Source organism: Enhydra lutris, unplaced genomic scaffold (assembly GCF_002288905.1).
Source record: "Enhydra lutris kenyoni isolate GAN:26980312 unplaced genomic scaffold, ASM228890v2 scaffoldscaffold6, whole genome shotgun sequence".
In the NCBI taxonomy this organism is placed as follows: Eukaryota; Metazoa; Chordata; class Mammalia; order Carnivora; family Mustelidae; genus Enhydra; species Enhydra lutris.
In genome coordinates, this window is record NW_019154090.1 from 44,974,052 (window position 1) to 44,996,068 (window position 22,017).

Below are 22,017 nucleotides of genomic sequence, written 5' to 3' on the forward strand. Positions count from 1 at the left end.
GCTTTGCTCTCAGAAAAATTTATACCTCAGTGATAAAATCTAGGAAACATCCTTTACCACATTACTAAAGTACGTTGAGTCCCTTAGAAGTATCTGAAGTGACTGCATGCTCAATATTACTGTGAAATTTGAAAAATGAATTGAAATGTTTTTGCCCCAAATTATTCCACTCATGGCATAAGTAACAGAACAGATGCTGACATTTTACATGTAGATGGTTCCTCAGTGAAGCAGCATTTAATTAAAAATGGGGATTTGAGAGATTTCAGAAAATTTCATGTTCACCCTAAAAATACCAACCATTTAGTTTATTTTCTTTTTTTATGAGTAAGCTAGCATGCTAGTCTAGTATTGTTCCGTTTCATTATTACTAAATGGTATAGAGCCATTTAAAAAATGTTATTAAAGTGGAAAGTCTCTCAAACAAAATCATATCATCTTTCTCCAAACACACATGATTTTAGAGTTCTATACTTTATATAGAACTTTGCAAATATGCAAAGGATTTTAGCCATGAAATGTTCTGGTAATTGGTAAAACAGGCCCTTGGAGATTTCACATGGTTGCAATTTTATACAGACTTGGTAAAATGTTGAAGAAACATAGCGGACACTTGCAGACGCATAGCAGAAATCTGCAGATGAATTTCTCTTTTAATCTGAAAACTAAACAAAAGGCATAAATCCAAAGGTTTGAATAAAACACCTTCATTCTGGGACCAGAAAAATCAGGCCTCTATTTTGATCAAAAGTGGAGAAGTAGCAAGTTGGCGTTCTGTTGACCACCATTATAGCCTGGCTCTCCTCTTCTTCCTCATCTGCTTTCCGGCATACATTGTTCATTTTAAAGATTTTAGAAGGTGAGTAACCAATCCCATCATAGTCTATCACTGTTATTTTTCTTTATACTATTTCATGTCTTCAAACTAGATCAAAGCCTAGTGAAAATGCTGAAAGTATGCACAATGGCAGAGAATGTTCACAAACCTTGTTCCTGCGAGGACAAGAGTTTTGGTGGCAGGTAACAGGGAATGTAATTCACATGCACCACTATAAATAAAAGTACAAGTGGTAAAAAGATTTCCATAACACTTGGAGGCAGGACTTGATAAATATACGAAATGGAAGAGCTTTAGAAACTGAATCTTACATACTTTTTATTCTTAAAAAAGATTAAAATTTAATTGCTGTTTTTAACTGAAAACAAAACAAAACAAAAACCTGTAGCTTGCAACTTAAAGCTTACTCAGTTATTGATTCAAGTATTTACTGAATGTTTTCTCCTGCGGTGCTCCATTCTAGGAGTCAAGAATCTGCAATGTCCCACTCCTAAAGCTTATATTCCAGTGGGGGATACCAAGGAGCTTCCTCCAAATAAACTAAAATGTTTGATACAATATCTTACTGAACGAATCTTATCTTAAAATGTATTGCTGACCTGACAGGAACCTGGAAATTGGAAAGAACATCAAAGCTGGCTTGTACCTTTGGAGTTCTGCAAACCCTTGGGATTCTTAAAGTTTTTCTGATAATGAAAAAATTTTAAGTATGCTAAAGTTAAATTAATGATTGATATTTATCTTATTGATATTGATTGATAGTTTTTCTTTTTCCATCTTGTTTAAGAAAATCTTCCCTAACTCAAGGTCTTAGAAGTGTTTTTAGAAAATGTTTTCTTCTAAAAATTTTAAAATATTTTCACATTTCAGTATTGTATCCATCTGTGAGCATGGTGTGAGGTAAGGATTCTATTTAATTTTTCTCCGTATGGCTGAATACTTGTCCACAGGCATTTGTTCAACAATGTATTCTTTCCTTGTCAGAGCTGAAATGCCAAGTCTTTCATATTTCACAATTCCATGCCTGTGTGGATTCAATATGTACTTTATATTCCATTCCATTAGTTTTAGTTATCTATCCTTGTGACTAAAACTTTCTTTAAAAAACTCTTTAACACTTAATCACACAGCTTGTGGCCATCAGAATAAATGTCTTCTGTCTTTTTGGTAAGCTCTTAAGTCAGACATGGCTATGACTTATTCATCTTTTTATTTCTTATAGCATAAATATCAGTATTTCTAGATTGCAAATTATTTGATGAAGTCAATAGCAATACTGCTTCCTAGCTATAAAGTCATAAACATTCCCCCCTCTACAATCATTACCTGAACATAACAAAATTCATGTATGTATTAGTTGTATTTTATTATTTTCTGTATTCTTGATACTCTGCCACCTCGAGTTTTCCTGGGCAGGAAGAGACTGCCCCTCCCGGGGTTAGCTAATTTCTAGGGATAGCAAATAGTTCCTGTGTCTTTCATATGTAAACCCACCAAAACAACACTCATACTTCCTAACTACCTCCTTTATCTAGTTGCTACACATCAAAGCCTAAGCACCCCAGGATCAAGAACCACGCAACCAGTCAATGCTCCAAAATCAGCTGAATTTATTCAAACTAGCCAATCCTAAATGTGCTTTACCAGCCTTGCCTTGAAACAACAATAAAGGCTGTTGCCTGTGTTTCCTTCTTTCTTAGTCTCGCCCCCCCCTCCTGACCAACCCTGATGCTTCCCCATGTATCCCCCTTTACCCCAGCAAGGCATACCATGGCCCTCTTTCTACGGACCTATGAGTATAAACTTTTTTCACAACAATCATTTCCATGTCTTCACATCTCGCCATACTTGATTAAAACAAATTCCCATTTTAAAATGAAGAAAAATAAATTTAGCTGTTATTTTCAGCAAACATGTAATAATGTAAATGAGAAAACAAATACTGTTAGCTTGCCAGTGATGACGGAATTCAAGATTTTAGAAGCAGTTTATTATCTTAAACATTTGATAATTTGTAGGATTATTAAATGAGAAAGAAGGATACACTGAAATTGTTTGATCATTCTCTTTGCATGTCCTAAAGATCAGGCTAACATGAGTTTTATTTTGCACATTTATGAAGAAATTGTTCTCTTAAGAACAGAAAGTTAAATTCAGAACTGTGATAATCCTTAAACCTTATCATATTACAGTTTGTCCTTTTCACAGATGACAAGATGAACTATTGAACTGAGCGTACTGATTCTCTATATTAGTATTTCAAAGAAGAACAAAGTATTTGGAGGAGTTAATCACAACACAGAGTGCATCATATAAAATTACCTTACACAAGTTTATTAAATTGACCTATCCCATGCATACTCTGAAATGGGATCAAAACTAATCTTTCCAAAGGACAAACAAAAGAAGTAGGCACCCAATTTTCTTTCTTTTCAGTAAAAATAATTAAAACTTGTTCTTGTTTAAGTAAATTCAACTTACTGAAAATTCACTATTGCCTTTGACAGTATTACAATGATGATTTCCCTTGGATAATCTGTATATTGGACCCAAAGAAGCCATTTATTCCATAATGTATAAATAATTCTCAAATAGTTAAAAGGGGTCTGCAGTTGTAATTTGAACAGCAGCGTAGTAGAAAGGAGTAGACATAGCGCTGCCACTGGAGTCAAAACACTTTGGAAGCCAGTTCCAACTTTGGTAATTACTTTCTAGCCAGACAATATGATTTCTCTGTGTCTCGGTTTCTCCATACCTCAAACAGCATTTGTAAGACTTGGCCTGCTTACCACCCAGAATCAGGAAGGATGCCTCAAAATTCTTTGTGAACTGTCAAATCACTTATAAATTTACAGTATTATTATTTAAAATTATTACATATATCTATATATCATTATATATATATAAAGAATTTTAAATCATTTTTAAAAGAATCAAAAATTTGAGAAGCACAAATTGCTACTCAATAATTTATAAAACTAAAGCACACAATTTTGTCGATCATTTTCTCACTGACTCTGCAAAGCTTCTACCATTGGCAGCTTTGAATACATAAACCAAAGATGTCCACTGTCTCTTAAGGACAACACTGCAGTATTTTAAGGCAACGAACGCATTATTCACTTATGGCTAAATGGTTTGTTCTTCTTTGTTCATGATCTATTCTAAATTAAAATACACACATTAAATACACATTAAGATCATATTTCTTGGTCTTGTCTATCTCATAGATAAATTATTTTATTCAACACCATTTTTCTATGTAAATTTTATAAGATTTTGATGTTACTCCATCAACAATTTCAAAGAACATTAGAGACTGGTTAAATGTTACAAAATAATTAATGAAAACCAACGTTTGGTTGGTTAAAAAAAAACTGAGGGAAAATTTTAGCCTTCATTTATAATTTTAAAATGATTTTTAACATTTTAATAACACTTTGTACTCAACTTGTGCTTTCTAGTTTGTTTTTGTTTTCCTAAAAGATATCTGCACATAAGCATGATTATGGTGGAAAGGACTTGTGTGTGTGTGTGCATGTGGGTGTGAGCATACGTGTGTGTGTGTATGTGCATGCACGCACATGTGTGTAGCTAAAACTGCAGAGCGCTTCCATGTGCACTGTTCTGTGCACCTGGCTTATGTGTTTTCATATTTATTCCTCCAACAACCCTATAATAGGGACTATTAGTATCCCCATTTTACAAAAAAGAAACTGACAGATTAACTTGCTTAAGGCCACCCAACAATTCACTGGCAAAGCCTGGATGCAGATCCAGAAAGTATGCCTCTGTAGTATGCCTCTGAATCTTAAAAATATAATACTCAGGGGTGCCTGGGTGGCTCAGTGGGTTAAAGCCTCTGCCTTCGGCTCAGGTCATGATCTCAGGGTCCTGGGATCGAGCCCCGCATCGGGCTCCCAGCTCCTTGGGGAGTCTGCTTCTCCCTCTGACCTTCTCCTCTCTCATGCTCTCTCTCACTCATTCTCCCTCAAATAAATAAATAAAATCTTAAAAAAAAATATATATATATATAATACTCAGGGGAGAAAAGTAGCAAATATGGTCCATATACTCAATGGAGTATGAGGCCTCCAACAGAAAGGATGAATACCCAACTTTTGTATCAATATGGGCAGGACTGGAGGAGATTATGCTGAGTGAAAGAAGTCAAGCAGAGAGAGTCAATTATCATATGGTTTCACTTACTTGTGGAGCATAAGGAATAACATGGAGGACATTGGGAGATGGAGAAAAGTGAGTTGGGGGAAATTGGAGGGGGAGACAAACCATGAGAAATTGTGGACTCTGAGAAACAAACTGAGGGTTTTGGAGGGAAGGGAGGTGAGGGACTGGGTGAGCCTGGTGGTGGGTATTATGGAGGGCACATATTGCATGGAGCACTGGATGTGGTGCATAAACAATGAATTTTGGAACACTGAAAAGAAAAAAAATAAAATGGAAAAAAAAAAGAATATAATCACACTCATGAATCTATAGTAAACACATTAGCTTGGGTGATGTAAGTGGAAAGGGGACTGAGGTTAAAAGATGAAAGATCAAAGTAAAATAAAAGGGGCTATGTGGACCAATGAACATGTGCTATGAACTGAAAAACAGTATTATCTTGATGTTGTGCATTGGGGTTCTAAAAATTGAATGATAATAAAGCCAAATGGAATTGAAGTACATTTGAATTTTTAAAAAATACAGATAAATTATTTTTTAGAAGTCTAAAATCTAAATTACATGATACATGGTTTAAGGATACAGATATATGTGGTTAAACTATAAAGAAATCAAGGGAATTATTATTGAATAAATTAGGCACCTAGGGTGACCAGATGACAAAAGAAGGGAAGGGACCTGAGAAGGGCCTAGAGAGAACTGGTGTGGGAGCCATTCTATTTCGTAAGTTGGGTAGTAGGCTCATTGGTCATCATTTTATTACTATGGCCCATTTATTACTTACATACAGGTCACAGCTTACCCTGTATGCATCATACATTTTATTGTAAAAAATTAATCTATAAGCTGTTCAGACTCTTTGACTTATTCTGGATTTGTGATATGTGTGAGTTGGATAAATCATTCTTCTCTGTTTCCAAAGTCAAGCAAATTTGGTCATGGATGGCAAAGGCTTGGCATGAATATCACTCACTACTCCCGCCCATGGTGGACAGTGGTTATCAGCATGGCTTGCTTCCTCCCATGTCTGACCACTGTTTTAGGATCTTCTCCACATAGGACTCTGAGAATTCATGACTGATTATGAACAGGTGGTTGGGGCTGCCACAGCAATTTGGCCAGAAGTAGCACCCCACCATCACTGTGCTAAAGGATTCCTAGAATTCTTGCAAATGGGAAACTCTCGGATTCCCAACTGGTAACACTGGTGGCTCTTTTTCAAAGATGCAGTTACCTGTTAAGTTCGAAGCATCAGTGGGACTCAGCTGTAACCAATGGCGGGCATCGGAGTCAGTCACAGCATCTGTGGGAGTATTCAGTTCTGGGTCTTCCTCACAGGTTGGCCATGGGCTCATGGACAGCTCTGCCTCATTGTTATAGCCCAGAGCTGTGTCACTACTGATACTTTCACCTGGCACAATGGAAGAACCAAAGTCTGAGATAACAAATAGCTGGAAATCAGAATATTCCCAATTACCAACATGAAACTAAGCTGACAAGCAGGAACTGTTCAGAGGCTAGGGGCTTAAAAGCTGACATTGTGGGGATCTTGGTTAACAAAACAAAGCTCCAGGTGCAGGGCACTAATGGTCATCATGAGCTCCCCTACCTACCATGAAGTGACAATCTTTTCAAGGGAGGCTTCAATTCCGTTATCTCATATCCCCAAAAGATTACATCAAGTCCTTCAGGTTTCTACTGCAACTGACTCAACTACAATATGTGCACAGGTGGAAGGAGAAGATGGAAATTCCTTTCACCACAAATTCAAGTTTATTCTACCAGCCACAATAGCCTAAGGATGTTTTTTACCTTGAGCTTGAGGTTTAGACCTAAACCCAGAGTGAATCACCCAGGCTCACAGAAGTTGAGGTGTCCAACTGCAAAAGACTTTTTCTAAAAGAAATTCTTCCCTTTAGACACTAAAAAGTTCTAATTTGTCATAATACAATGATGCTTTCAAAGGCTATTAAAGCCTAATAGAGTTATTTAGTCTGACACAAAACAGACCTAGACAGTCTGCTCCTCCAAGTCTTCTGTCTACTTCTTACCAGTTTTATGTGTCTACCCTTCCTGTCGGCTCACTCTTCTGTCTGCTCTTTGCATTCGCTGCTGATAGTCCCTCAGCCTTGCTGCTTCTAATCTGCTGTCCTCTCTTCATGTCCCAACAGCTGTAAGTTGTCCCAGCCACCAGGTAAACTGAAAGCTGCCCCAGTAACCAACCTGTCAGGTCCTACTTCATTTGCCACAGAACTCTAAGCCAACAGGGTCTGAAGGTAGAGCCTAAGAGGAACTCCTCTGCCTTTACCAAAACTACCCTAGATCTGCAGTTGTTTCTACGCTTCTAAGAAGTGGGCAGCCAGGAAGCTGACTTCAGGGAAGCAGATTATTAGGGGCACAGTTTACATACAGTATATAATATCTCTAAGGATCTGAATAAAATTTCATTTTTTAAAATACTTATACCATTGACTTCAGTGTAGTTCTGAAGCATTTTGCCCCTAGCCTGTGGGAACTTCCTGGGGACGATCATTTTTCCTTCTGGGTCAGTTTGCTCAACCAGCCACTGGTCTTGCTTGTGCCTCTCACTTGGACGAAGGCCCAGGGTGGAAGGACAGGCTTCTATGGCACATATAATGGACTGGATCTGTCTTACTGTATGTGTGGACCAACCACCCACCAATCCTGGGATTCCAGGAAAAAAGATGTCCCACTTCACAGCCATGTCTCCTCAAAGGATAAGATACCATACAAGTCAGAAAGTAGAAGGAAACAAAATAGATTTGACTCTAAAGTTGGATGAACAGAGACTGCCATTCCTGGAACTTACTCTTCTGTCTTTCCTTACATTTTCCTTGTGTCTGCTGCAAATCATCTTTTAAATCCAATTCAGCAGGGCTGCTGCTTCTTCGAACTAAGATCTTTAGACAAAAAGAAATAATGCATTGGTTATAGGAAAGTTCTAATTTTTATAAGACTGCTAAGTTTCTAGTCCACACTTCTAAAGAAAAAGAAACAAACAATAATAATAGCAACAAAAAATTAAATGATGTTTTCCATTTGAAGGATATGTGTTCACAAGTTACTATAATTGAATTATAAATTACTCAAATTTTTGTCTTCTCCTTTGTCAAGTGACATCCAATTAAATTAATCTACTGAGAAGGGATGCCAGTTTCTATGGAAGTAATTTATTTTGAAGTTTTATTTGTACCTCTGCTTGAGCACATGTACATAAGGAAACCAATTCTGAAGAAGGCCTAAGTTACCATGGAATGGTGAGGGTGCTGGCAGAGAAGGTGTAAACTCCACCCAGACATCTAAAGGTCACTCGGTGCCTCCTTGTTAAATGTGCAACAGACTTTCCTGAGCACCACTCCACACTGAACCTTGTGTTAAATAGAAAGGACTAAAACATTTGGAGGCAATCTCTACACTCCACAATTTGTAACTTGCTTGGAGAGACAAAACATACACATTACACAAAATGATTACAGTGTACATAAGCAAAATATGCAAGTAAACTCTCTCTAAAAGGTATGCAGAATAAAGTGTTACCTTAATTGGCTCACAGTTACAGGAGAGCTGTTCAAGAAGGCAACAGACATGAAGTGGTAGAGAGAAGGCAGGAGGGGATTCAAGGCAGGAAGCACTGAGTGGTAATCAGCAAGTTCTATGTGCTGGAAAAGAAGCTGATTATATAGCAGGCCATGCAAGGCAGTCAGGTGAAGAAGGAAAATGTTAAGAAGAAAATGCAGACCACCCTCTAAAAGAGGTAGCTGCCAACTGGCCTTCAACATCAGGCTTACAAATTTCAACCCAATACTGATAAAATGAGCAACTGTATGTTCCAGACAATAGTTTACTGTGATTAAAAATATAACTAGAAAGATAAGTCTAATAGTTATCTGCGGGATAGGTTAAAATTCAGAAGAGAATTGCTATGGAACTGTTCTAGTGATTAAGGAATGAAAGGATAAGGCTTTGATGGTGGAAAAGGAGAAGAAAAGACAAGAAAATGCTATAGAATGACAGACAAGAGCTTATATGAGAGCTGTATATGGGAGTGGAGGAAAATTAAATCACAAAAGGGTATGAATCTAGGGGGCCATGAGAACGATGGTGACAAAGGAAGGAGAGAAGGAAGGAGAACAACAGGAAGGAAGGATGGAAAGAAGGAAGCATTAAGAACCAAGGAACTTGAGAAGATTTCTGACATTTCGATATTTTGGGCTAAATATCCAAAGCAAATATATTGTAAGTGGGCACCAAAACTCCAGGACTAGTGAGATAGAGGAGAAACTCAGGAATGAAGATGTAACATTTAAGGTCCTCCAGGGCAAAGGGCATAAAAAACCTGGGGTTCAATGAGCCGACTAAAGGGAAGACCACTAAACAAGCAAACAAATGAAAAAGAGGGGTTGAGATGTATGATTAAAAGACAGAATAATTATGAAGCTAAAACAAAGAAGTATGTCATGGATTAAATATTCAGAAGACTACCACCACATGAAAAAAATATTATCCAGCCTTAAAGAAGGATGATACAGGGCACCTGGATGGCTCAGTCAGTTAAGCGTCTGCCTTCGGCTCAGGTCATGATCCCAGGGTCCTGGGAACGACGAGTCCCACAACAGTTCCCTGTTCTGCAGGGAATCATCTTCTCCCTCTGCCCCTCCTCCCACTAGTTCTCTTAATCAATCTCTCTCTCTCTCTCTAATAAATAATCTTAAAAAAAAAAAGAAGGATGATATATGCCTAATGTGATAACAGAAATATACCCAGGATCTTTCCTTAACTAAAAAGCAGAATGTGGGCACGTCAGCTTCTGACTACATTTCCTCCAGCTATAGAACTAGATTTTACACCAAAATTTCAGGCTCACAGGAAGTAGAATAAACCTTCCAGTGATCCACACTCTGCCTCCAACCCCTCCCACAAAGTGAGCAGAAACCAGAGCAGTGAAATGGGGCTGCTGTAAGGGTAAATCTAGTATCACCACTGCCACTGGCAAAAGGACCAAGAGTCTAGGATTAAAGTAGCACTCCTTGGTTCCTGGAAGAAACAAATACACGTGTTGTCCTGGTGAAACTCCATCACTTCAGACATTCAGATTTTCTGTAGATTAAGGTCCATCAGCTAGGAACTCACAATAAAAGATCACCAAGCACCCAAAGAAATAAATCATCATGTACAAGAGTTTCAGAAACAACAAATATCAGGCTTATACACCATCCCCACCCCTAAGGATTTCAGATAATCAGAAAAAGAATCTAGAATTGTAATTTGTAACTGTTTTAAAGGAATAAAAGATGGGAATCACAAAAGTGAGCAAGCAACAAGAGCTTATTAGAAATTTCAAGAAATCTTTAAAAAGAATTAACCTAAACTTTCAGAAGCAAAAGTTATAATGTTTGAACTAAAAAACTCAGGGGAAGTATTAAACAGCCAACTCCATATAAGTAAAGAGAGGAAGTATCGAACTGAATGAAAGACAGATCTGATGAATTACCCAGAATGTAGAAGAGGGCCAAGAAGAGTGGAAAATATGAAAGGAGACAGAACATGGAAGATAAAAATGAGAAAGTCCAAATGTATTTCTACTCAAAAATTCAGGAAAAAAAAAGAGCTGAAAGAACAAAAAGAGGCAGTATTTGAAGAAACGATTATCAAGAATTCTCCAAAACAATGGAAGAACAAGCATTCACAGATGCATGACATATAGCATATACAAAATTGACAAATGTATAAACCAAAAGAAAATGCACCTAAATATAATGCAGGAAGACTGAAGGGCAAGGACAAAGAACAGCAAAGAACAACAACTAGACAGAGTGGACAGAAGAATTCTCAATAGCAACAATGAAAGACAAAAGATAGTAGAAAAATAGTTTTCAAAAGAAGTGGGTGGAAGGGAGAAAGAAATAGGGGAACTATAGTAATTAAGATGTTATACTACTCTCCACGGAGACAAAGTAACCAATGAGTCAAGATAAATATATATGAGAAAGGTATCATTTCATATCAATGAAGGAAAAATGAGTTCAATAAATGAGACCTAGGACAAGTGGTTATCCATGTGGGAAAAAATAAAATAAAATTAGATCCTACCTCACTCCATAAACAAGAATCAACTCCAGATGGATGAAAGACCTACATGTGTACAGCAAAACTGAAATACTTGTAAGTATTCTTATGCTTGTAGAGCTGGCATTTTAAGATTTTTATAAAACCTAACCATAAAAATGGTTAACAAAAATACCAAATTAAAAAAAAAAAAAAGAACTTCTGTTCATCAACAGGACACCCTTGGGAGAGAAAATGTAAGCCATGTGCTGGAAAAAGGTATTTGGAGAAATATAACCAAAACAGGATCAGTCTTTAGACTGTATAAAGAATCAGTACAAATAAAAGAGAAAAAGACAAAAAATCAATAGGAAAATGGCAAAGACACCACATGAAACACATGGTCAATCAACATGTGGAAAGATTTTAAACTTTATTAGTCTGAGAAATGCAAAATAAAATGAGATCCCATTTTCACCCATCTGACTCATAAAAATTTTTAAATCTGACAATTGCAAGTGTTGATTTGTATGAATGGGAACTCTTGACACATTGCTGACAGAAAAATAAGTGGCGTAATCACTTCAGAAAATACACATTCTCTCATTAAAAAAATAAGGAAAACTAAAGGATATAATATTTGGAAATACATACATATATAGAGAAAAACTACAAAGCAAGGACATGATAAACACAAAGCCAACATAATGCTGCTCTCTGAGGGGACAAGGAAAGAACCTATAGGCCAAAGCAACAGCACCTGAAAAATTCTAGTTCTTAAACTGGGCGGTGGATGTGTAGGTGTTTGATTGTTGAAATATACATACATATATATCCAGAATATACATACATAAACTGGTATATGCCTCTTTAAAAAAATAAAGACAGAAATAAAGACTGGTTATCTTCTATGCAGGAGGACTAGGGAGCAGCTTTCTCTGTTTATTTTGCACCTTTCTGTAATGTTTGAGTTTTCCATTAATATATACTACATATTTTTAAAAAATGACTAAGCAGGAGTTATCTGAGTGCATGAGATATGGACTACTTTTCAATGTTCTTCTTTATACTTTATATTCAGTCTAAAACCAATACATGCTATTTTACATTTTTCTTTTCTTTTCTTTTTTTTTTTTAAAGATTTTATTTATTTATTTGTCAGAGAGAGAGAGAGAGAGAGAGAGAGAGAGATCACAAGTAGGCAGAGAGGCAGGCAGAGACAGAGGGAGAAGCAGGTTCCCTGCCGAGCAAGGAGCCCGATGCGGGACTCGATCCCAGGACGCTGGGGTCATGACCTGAGCTGAAGGCAGCCGCTTAACCAACTGAGCCACCCAGGCGTCCCTATTTTACATTTTTCTAAAAAAGAAATCATAACTGATTTTTGCAAAAACTCACTTAGCTAGCATCTCACGTTAGGTGGAACATACTACTAAAAGCAGTTATCAGGAAGAGGGAATCTGAATATGTTTGACAGGAAAGGATACCTGCTTAAAAATATAGAGTGGTATGTACAGACCAGAAGGTAAATTCCATTTTCCCACTTATTTTTTCTATTTTTGTAATGTGACTGTAATTTTACACAGAAAGCAAACAAGTCTACAGAGATCTCAATAACTAATCACCAATCACAATAACCAATAGCCAATAACCCATCCAAAGGGAGAAATGTTTTAAAAGAAAGTATTGCTGGGGCACCTGGGTGGCTCAGTAAGTTAAATATCTGCCTTCAGCTTAGGTCATGATCTCAGGGCCCTGGGACCAAGCCCTGCTTTGGGCTCTCTCCTCAGTGGGAGCCTGCTTCTTCTTCTCTCACTCTCCCTGCTTGTGTTCCCTCTCTCGCTATCTCCCTCTCTCGCTATCTCTCTACCAAATAAATAAATTAAATCTTTAAAATAAATAAATAAAAGTATTGCTGCTACTAATAAATTTATTTTGCCCAACAATTTATGTTTATTTTTAATAACAAACTATAGTTCGAAAATATCTTACTGTTATTCCTTCATGTTCTTTCTTCACATGTCCTTTATTTTCTTGAATAGCCTTGGACTCTGAAGAACTCAAAGTCTGTACGTTTTCTACCTTTTGACCTAGAGATGTGGGGGGAAAATTTACAAAATAAAATTTCAGATGATAAAATTAGAAAAAGATTTTTATGTATGAGTAATAAATCAAATTTAGATATCCTAAGATATGTAAAAACAGAAATTATGGATCTGGCAAACTGGTAGCCTACGGGTCAAATCTACTCTACAGAATCTTTGACCCCAGGGAGAGTGGACTGAATGCTATTCACTGTTGCCAACAAGGTCCACTTAGCACATTATGTTAGTGCAGGGGAGGGCAGCAAGACCTCTCCTGGGGGCCTTTAGAAAGGGATCTCAGAGGAAAGCTACCTGAGTTGGCCAGGTGAACTGACAGGAAAATAGAGCAGTACAGTGGCTCAGTATTACTCAAGAATAAAGATTGGGGAGAAAAAGCAAAAATAACCAGTATCAGTAATAAAAAAGGGAATACTGCCACACAGCCTATAAATATTCAAATGATAAGAGGCCAATAAATTTGAAAAAAAAAAAAAAATATCAATGGAAAAAACTCCCAGAAAAACATATCTTAATCTGAATCAAAATATGGAAAGGAAGTATCTCAACAGTCTTAAAATGATTTATAAATTTGAATGGTATTTAAAAATCTTCCTAGAAGAAAACTCCAGGGAACTGGTGGATTCTACGAAATATTTCAGGGGGAAAAAAAATCACAGCAGTCTTACACAAAACCTTTTGGAGAATAGAAAATCTTTCAGATAATACATCTCTCAAGTTATTTCTTAATTGTATTTTCTTATTTCAACAAGATCTCTAAGAGGGAACACTTGCCTACTCTTTTAATGAGGCTATGAGGTAACTTATTGATAAAGAAGCTGGTTTATTTACTTAACTGATGAAACTAGAACTAAATGATAATAAGCACACTCACTGACACAACTAAAACACACGCTATCCCTGAAAAATACATTGTTTGCTGTTTAAAGGTCTAGCCATCTGGCTCTTTGCCTTCCATGCCCTGCTGTTGCTGAAAGGTGTTGGAGACACTGTGTGGATGGCTGTTATCCCAAGTTATTGTTTCAACTTCAGCAGAGTCCACTAGCTGCTAATAAACTTTCTCACAAGTCTGGCCAGGCCTCCATGCTCATGGTCACCTTTTATGGCTCTCCTCACACAGCCCGTTCCCATGGGCCCCTCCTTGTTCCCCCCCAACTTCGCTGCTCTTGCTGACCCTGTGGTGTAGCATTCTCATGTCCTACCTATTGCAGTCCCTCTGGACTTCTCTCCAGTCCTCAAACAGGCTACTCTTAAAAGAGGTGCACCTAACTATATTTAGATAAACTAATTTAGATAAATGTATTAAAATAAACTGAAAATGTTTCATTGCCAGAAGTTACATCATTGCAATCAACTTAAAAAGAAAGTTCCCTTAAAAATAAATGAAGCCAGGTTAGAATAAATGTAGAATGCAGTCCGGCCTGCAGCTTCTTCCCAGCCAGGACCTGTAGCCCTGTGTAGGGAACTGCTGCTTCTCCATACCCTGAGGAGAATCTGAGCACAGCGGCTCAGTGACGTCAGGTGTGCTGCTACTCCGCGTGAGGTGCTGCTGCTCCACTGCCAGACAGCCCGATTCAGCTGCAGGTGCATTTTCTGACTGCTGACATTCTTCCACCTCTATGGGCGTGAACACAAAACATGCAGAGATGTATTTCAAGATTTTTCAAAATAATTTCACCACTTGAACCAACTGATTCTAAAAATGTAGTTTTAGATTCCCCCCAACAAAAATTATACAGTAAGACAATCTGCATTCGCATTGTAAAGTTTTCTACACTTGTTAACAGTGATATTCCACTCCAAGAATACATTTTAAGTTCTGCAAAACATTTTGATTTTCAAAGTGAGGGGAAAAAAAAGAGAGAAAAATATGCTGAAATGGTTATGAACTGTAAAAGTCAGTTGGAATTTTAGGGACAAGCATGCCAAGGAATGAGAGAATGAGGACATACACAGAATAGGCAATTTACACTTGAGGAGAGGAGAAAGTCACATACACACTCCTCTCTAGGAAATGGGAATTTCAATTCTATTACTCCTTTTAACAGATAAATGCACAAGTGTCCAAAATAAAATACTGGGTAATTCTTTAATAGCTTATACCACCAAGTGCAAAGTTAAGTTAATCACTAAAGTACAAAAATGATCCACTTGTATTTTTAGAGAATCAATATATAAATGCCATAAAATAGAAAACCACAGATGAGTACTGACCACGGGACAATGTCAGCTAGCATTATTATGAAATACAATATCCTAGAGAACAAGTTCTCTATTCTCTATATGGCTCCAAAGAGGTCCCTCTAAACTTAAGATCTGTCTGCACCACTTCTCTCCTGCCGTGGTCCTCCATCACTGTACAGTCAAGCCTATGTTCCTCACAGTGAATACAGGGATCCCCCTGACCTCACCCTACATATGTGACCCCTACACATGTAACACACCACACAGGTGACCCCCCTCACTCACTTTAGTCTCAAGCAGTGCTAGCCCACCTGTGCCTGCTACTCTCTCCCTTCAGCTGCTCACTCCTCCATGCTAACTTCTGACCTGTTCCTGCCTGCCTCCCTGCCTCCTGTTTCAGCAGAAACGCCCCTCCTATTGGACTTGCCATATGAACCCCACCATTGCAGCCCTTAGCAGACTCCACACTCACTCACAGAATTGTGAAACTTTATGTCTAGATAGCTAGAACATATTTCCAAAAATTTTAATTAACTGAAGTTTCACTCCTTCTAAAGAGAGAGACCAAAATTTAGCCCGTATCATCTTACCTGGCAGTGTTACCCACTTTCTCACCTGAAATGAGGCTCGCTGCCCACATGCCACCCTCAGTCTAACCCTTTACTCCAAAGATAAGCCAAAGTGCTGGTTTTCCCTAATCAGGAAGCTATATGTCAGAAGATTCTAACTGTAATACACAGGACTTCAACAAAAGCTTGCTGTTTTTACTATCCAAATAAAAATTCCATTTTAAAGTACACTTTTACAAGTTACGAGACTTCAAAACTATAAAATTTGTGTGCTGCTTCACTTATAATTCAGAGTACCAGGCCATAGTCTAAATTTAGAAACCCAAGGGAAACTGAACTTAGGGCATGAGCAAACAAAGGCCAAGGCAGCAAGAACACACAGATCCATTAAAGCATGGCTTTTCCAGGTTGTCTTTGCCCTTCTCTTCTCTTGAATAGTCAACTATTCATTTTCCTGCAGAGAGACACAAGACATGTGTACATATCTGTGATGTCCCCGCATGGCCCCAAGCACAGACTAGGCCCTTTTCACAGGTCTGCTTCTAGGTTCTTTGGCATTAGGCAACAGAAGCCAGATGATACCATGGGACCAGCCCCTTCCGGCTGTCTTCCTTCATTGTTTATTCTAATTATGCAAGACACTGAAAACTTCTGGGTAGTGTTTATATTTGTTAATGAACCTACTTGTTAATCTAATATCAGTAGAGGGAGCCCAAGAGCTTCCTAATTCTCTAAAAAATAATTGGCAAGTGCCAACTTTTATGGACAGTGGGAAGAGTTGGTTTTATTCACTTAAACTTGGTGCCTAAAGCTGGTAGATGTTGGCTTCTGGGCTAGGAACAGAAACAAATAAAAGCAAGGCCAACACTGGCAGTATCATTTTAAAGATAAAGAACATCGCCATCTGGTGGGATACAGGACAGCCACAGCACCATGGCTTCCAAATTCGAGTGTCCCCACTGGTCCTCAACACAACAGACGGGCCAAGAGCCTGCCATCACCAGCTGGTGTGCCTTCCCAACAGACTGGCCTAATGCAGCTTTAAGGCTTTGTTTTTGTGAAACTGTTGGTAGGGACTTCTCAGATGGAGGAAGTCCAAGCCCACAGAAATCACCGGAAGTGGTAAGGATGGGAACATCCATGATGAAAGTGGAAAGGAAGAGAAGAATCACAATGTCAAACATGCTGTTAGGGCTGCTGTGCCACTTGTGCTCTGAGCTACTCCTACAGTTGACTGTTAAGTGACAGAGTGTGGAAAAATAAATTCTCATCCCACAATTAAAACTCAATCTCCTGATCTGCAAATATACACTTCTTGGCTTTTTCTCACAATTTATGCTAAGTATATACTCAATATGTCTTGCATAATGAACAAATGAATACCAAAAACATTTTGTTAGTACTTTTTCTTTTTTTAAACAGTTCTTGAGCTCCCTCTGCTGGCTTTTTATTTGTTAAGAAAGCTGCTTGTTAAAGCTGCTCCCATTCCAGCTGGGAGCAGTTGTTTTTTCATAACAAATTAAGACTATTTTAACACCAATATACAAATATCAAGATATAGGATTATCTGATAATCAAACAGAAATGAACAATTTGAGTCATATAAAAATTGCAGTATACATTCTGGTAGGTCTAATGAATTTTCTCTTTTGAATATCACACAATTTGTTTGTATCATATCAAAGAGCTAAATTCTATCTCAGGCTCACCAAATCATTCACTTTCTCTCAAGCACTGCTAACCCAATAACCAAAATTTTAAAATTACTAACCTTCTAGCTTCTTGACAGTGTAAGTTACACAACACTAATATTAAATTGTTGCTTTCTAAAGCTCCATTCAAAACACCAGGAAAATGACCAAATTAGAATTACTTCATTTTTTTCCCACTGAGAGAAGAATCCACATGATTAAATTAACTGTGCAAAGTCTTTAGAAACTTCTATTTATTCCAGATGTCTGACTACTTTTCAAAGAAATTTCACTCACTCTTTAATCTAAGGCTTCCTTAACCAATCTTATTAAATGAAGTGTGAGACTCATTCTTCAATTACCAAAATTCTGGGTTTCATTTACCCCTCATACAGAGTTGCAAAGGCAAAATTAATAGTGTAATTTCCTTTTAAAGCATGGTACATGATACTGACTTGGCCCTACAAAAAGCACAAGAGATGTAAGTCAACTCAACATCTTGGGGTTTCTTAGGAGGTCCAACTATGAGTCAGTCCGTACGCAGGTACTACCTGAAAGCCTGAGAAGCAGAAGCAGAAGCAGCTAAGTACCACTTAGGTACCATTGAGTCTCTTTTAGAATGAGGGAAGATCATTGATCCTCTAATTACTACTATTACAGTGGCCCCAAAACAAAAATAAAACCTATCATTTACATGGCCTATAAGCACTACAGATTGATAAATGTCCCAACATAAAACCGTTAAAATTGTAAAACTGCTGGAAAGAATTGTTCCCACAAAGGAGAAAGAGGAAAATCACCGAAACTGCCAGTTCTACCTCCCACATGTTTATGTAGCTATTCATATAAATGGAATACAGGTGGTTATTACTTTCCCAACCAAAAGTCTGATGCCACCAAATAAAGAACCCTATAGGGACTAGAATAAATATAATAGTGGCTGAAGGTAAGTAATTCTCTACTATTTATATTATTTAAAGCAATTTTGGCGTGTTGTATAGTCATATAGACTAGAAACAAAACAAGAAATGTTAACAAATGAAAACAAAATTAGTAATCATTTTTATAGTAAAGAACTTGTGGCCAGAAAGTCAACATTAATAGTATCTGCATAGTATGGATAGGTGGATATACATCGATCTACCCATATGTATACTTAGCAACAGTAATCAAGATAGGTCAACACACTAGGATTTAAACTGGAACACAAATTTAAATACTCTGGAGTGCCAACATTCTCTAGTGAGAATGTACAATCTAAGACAGGACTGATACACACTGTTCTTGGCCTAGTCTCTTGATAGGACAATTCCAAAGGAAAACAGCATCACCTTAATAGTAAAGAACAAATGGCATCAGCCTAAGGAGAAGCTTGCTACGATAGTTGTCAGATGAAACACAGGGAAAAGCGGATTGTTCTCAATGTCACTATGCTGCTAAGTCCCTTTATCCTTTGTGCTATAAAACCAGAAATAAGGACGACAAAGGCAGGAAAATACTGACTCAGCACGTCCTGCTTCATTTCACTCCAAATCAGGGTCTCCCAACCTCAGCACTATTGATACTTTGGGTCAGATAATTCTTCATGAGGGGGCCGTCCTGAGGAGCCAGTGTGGCTGGTTAGCAGCATCCTGCTAGATGTCAGTGGCACTGCCCCAGCAGTGACAAGACTCTAGACACTGCCAAATGTTCCCTGGGGGGCAAAGTCATCCCCAGTTGAGAACCACTGTTTTAAACCACATTTGATTTTTCTTTAAAAAAAAAAAAAAAATTATTTATTTGACAGACAGATCACAGTAGGCGGTGAGGCAGGCAGAGAGAGAGGAAGGGAAGCAGGCTCCCTGCTGAGCAGAGAGCCTCATGTGGGGCTCGATCCCAAGACCCTGAGATCATGACCCAAGCCGAAGGCAGAGGCTTTAACCCACTGAGCCACCCAGGCGCCCCTACATTTAATTTCTGCTGGAACTACGTACCTATATGGGGGAAAAAATGGAATGTGAAACACAAAAACTTTCCACCATGAAAAGAACTCCTTTTGGGTACATATCAGCTGAATATCAGACAAATAGAAAGCAAACTACTTAAAATACTTTATTAATCATTTCTAGGCAGTAGTACTTCTTTGAAAACCAAATTATCAACTAGTTAATGCTCATGAGTAATTTAACTGACCGGTGACCATATTACCATTCTTACTGTGTTTCACCTTTGGTACTTACTACAGAAAAGTATTTTCTAAGAAATGTACTCCTCAGTCTCAATAAAATGGACTTCTTCCCTCATATTCTGCTAATTAAATAATATGGTATCTTACACACTTATCAGGGAAATGAAGATTTGATTCTGCTTTGCTTCACTTCAGTATGGCATGATTTAGTGCTACAGAAAGTCACAAGCAGGCTATCTCTGATACTATATAAATACTATCTATAATACCATCTTTCTGAAAAATAAAAAGAACACGAAAACATGTCCCTCTTTAACATGAAGATTCAGTTCATTACAGAATCATTGCAAAGTAACTTGACATGGGCTTAATTATTCACTGTAGAGCAAAGAAGATCCATTGTTGAGGGGTCTACGCCAAAAATCACCACTTTTGGTGCCATACTGTCTTAATAATCCAGAAGAACACTGTGTGCAAACTACATGTGGCTAAACTCAATTTTAATCGGCCGGAGCACAAGAACAACGTCTTGTTTTGAAAATTGCACTTTTTAGCATCTTTTTTAAACTCAGATCTTAATAATCAGTGTAAATCTCCATAAACATTATTACTTTGTACATGTTTATGATTTATTAATACCAAGGAGTTCTTGCCTACATGAATTTTCCCATTTATCCATTTCGGAGAGGCACTGCAAGCATTCAGACACTAACACACTCAAAACTTTTGTTCTGCGGGCATTGTACAGAAGGCACACTGAGGCAGTCATCACTGTGAAAAACTATGGGCCACAAAATCCTATATCCTTCTTAACTAGGAAAGCAAAGACCAGTGGTGTTAAAGGAATTTTTCTTGACTGTTTAATTGCTACTAAACATCTAACTACATAAAAACAATTATTAATATTCATTAAAAGTAAGTGCAAAGTGCAATGGCCAGGCACGCATGCATGGTGGGGGGCTGGAGGGGTTTAACAAAGGAAGCAAGGCCCAGTGGCAAGCAGGAGAAGCCCGGGGACACTGACGGACACAAGAGACAGCATTACAGTACCTGACAGCCTGTGAGAGCAAGAGGAGTAAGAGAGACCAGGTAAGAGAGCGCTCACGGTGTGAAGGAGGAGCGGGACGCTTTTAGTGGCAGGCAAAGCCTCAGAAAGGTGGACACAGTTGCTGATAGACTGGCTTCGCTTAGCTTCCAAGAGAGATAAAGTAACAATTATGTCAGAAGCACATCAGGATCTTTCACTTTTTTTTACTTCTATTTTTCTGGTCTTTCTTTCAATATTTAAAGGAAGTCATTTTATACATAAAGGAAGTCAGTACAAAGCAGAGTATTTAATCGTAGTCTCTAAATACAGCCAACTTTTAGTCATTCTCATGACATGGGAGAATGGACAATTCACAAATAATCTTATTTTAGAATGCTTTACATGTTTAGCCTTCCTTTTTTCCTGCTGTGTATCAGACTCACATTTGGGTTTTTTATTTGGGCAGACATTATAATCAGTTTTCCCTTCCTAAAGGACACACATATGAGAAGACCATGGGGAGGGAGGGAAAAATCTAGTCTAAGATTAAAATTGCTCTAAAGTAATAAATAATTCAAAAATTGGTTTACTGAGAGCTGACTGTATTCAAAAGCAAATCATTTAGAAAATTAAATGTCCTAAAACCTCAGAAACACATAAAAGTCAAGTTGAACATCAAAAGATTTGGAATTTCCATGAAACCCATCCTTTCATAACACACTTTGTGCTTATTAAATCCATAATTTCTTAGTATGAACTTTATAATGCTCTTAAGTTCTCAAAAGACTGCTAGTGAAATGACCATTTGAGAAAACAGAGGAAGAAAACAAAGGAAGAGAATACACCTCATATATATGAAACTACCATCAGTAAGATCACTTTTATTCTTAAAACTAAATATAAAGGTTTACTTGCTGTTTTATTATTTTTACATGATTTTATTTCACATTAATGAAACAGAAATACAAATGAGAATGATACATTTGTAAAGAGAGAAATAACCTTTTTACTTCCTTGTGTCTCCACGGGCCTCATTCTCTGGCTGTCAAATTCCCAGTTCTTTCTCCCACATCTAAATTGATTAATAGTATACTTCACAAATGGGTAAGATAATACTTAAGGGACAATGACTTCCATGCAAATGTCAAACTGACTTACTTCAAATTTCCTAAAAGATGTGTTCATCTC

At 37.6% G+C, this 22,017-nt stretch overlaps 1 protein-coding gene across 4 annotated transcripts in view; it reads right to left on the reverse strand.

Annotated features, from left to right (window-relative positions):
* LOC111141378 (Ral GTPase activating protein catalytic alpha subunit 2) overlaps nucleotides 1-22,017 on the reverse strand; it is a 316,071-nt gene that overhangs the window by 174,958 nt on the left and 119,096 nt on the right. For 3 of the 4 annotated variants that reach the window (XM_022493879.1, XM_022493876.1, XM_022493875.1), the window contains 4 exons: nucleotides 14,674-14,808; nucleotides 13,082-13,179; nucleotides 7,857-7,947; nucleotides 6,261-6,437 (listed from right to left, as the gene is read on the reverse strand). In XM_022493879.1, the coding sequence (XP_022349587.1) occupies nucleotides 6,261-6,437; nucleotides 7,857-7,947; nucleotides 13,082-13,179; nucleotides 14,674-14,808 (501 nt within the window). The remainder of the gene's footprint in view (nucleotides 1-6,260; nucleotides 6,438-7,856; nucleotides 7,948-13,081; nucleotides 13,180-14,673; nucleotides 14,809-22,017) is intronic. The other variant, XM_022493878.1, reaches the window with a different exon arrangement.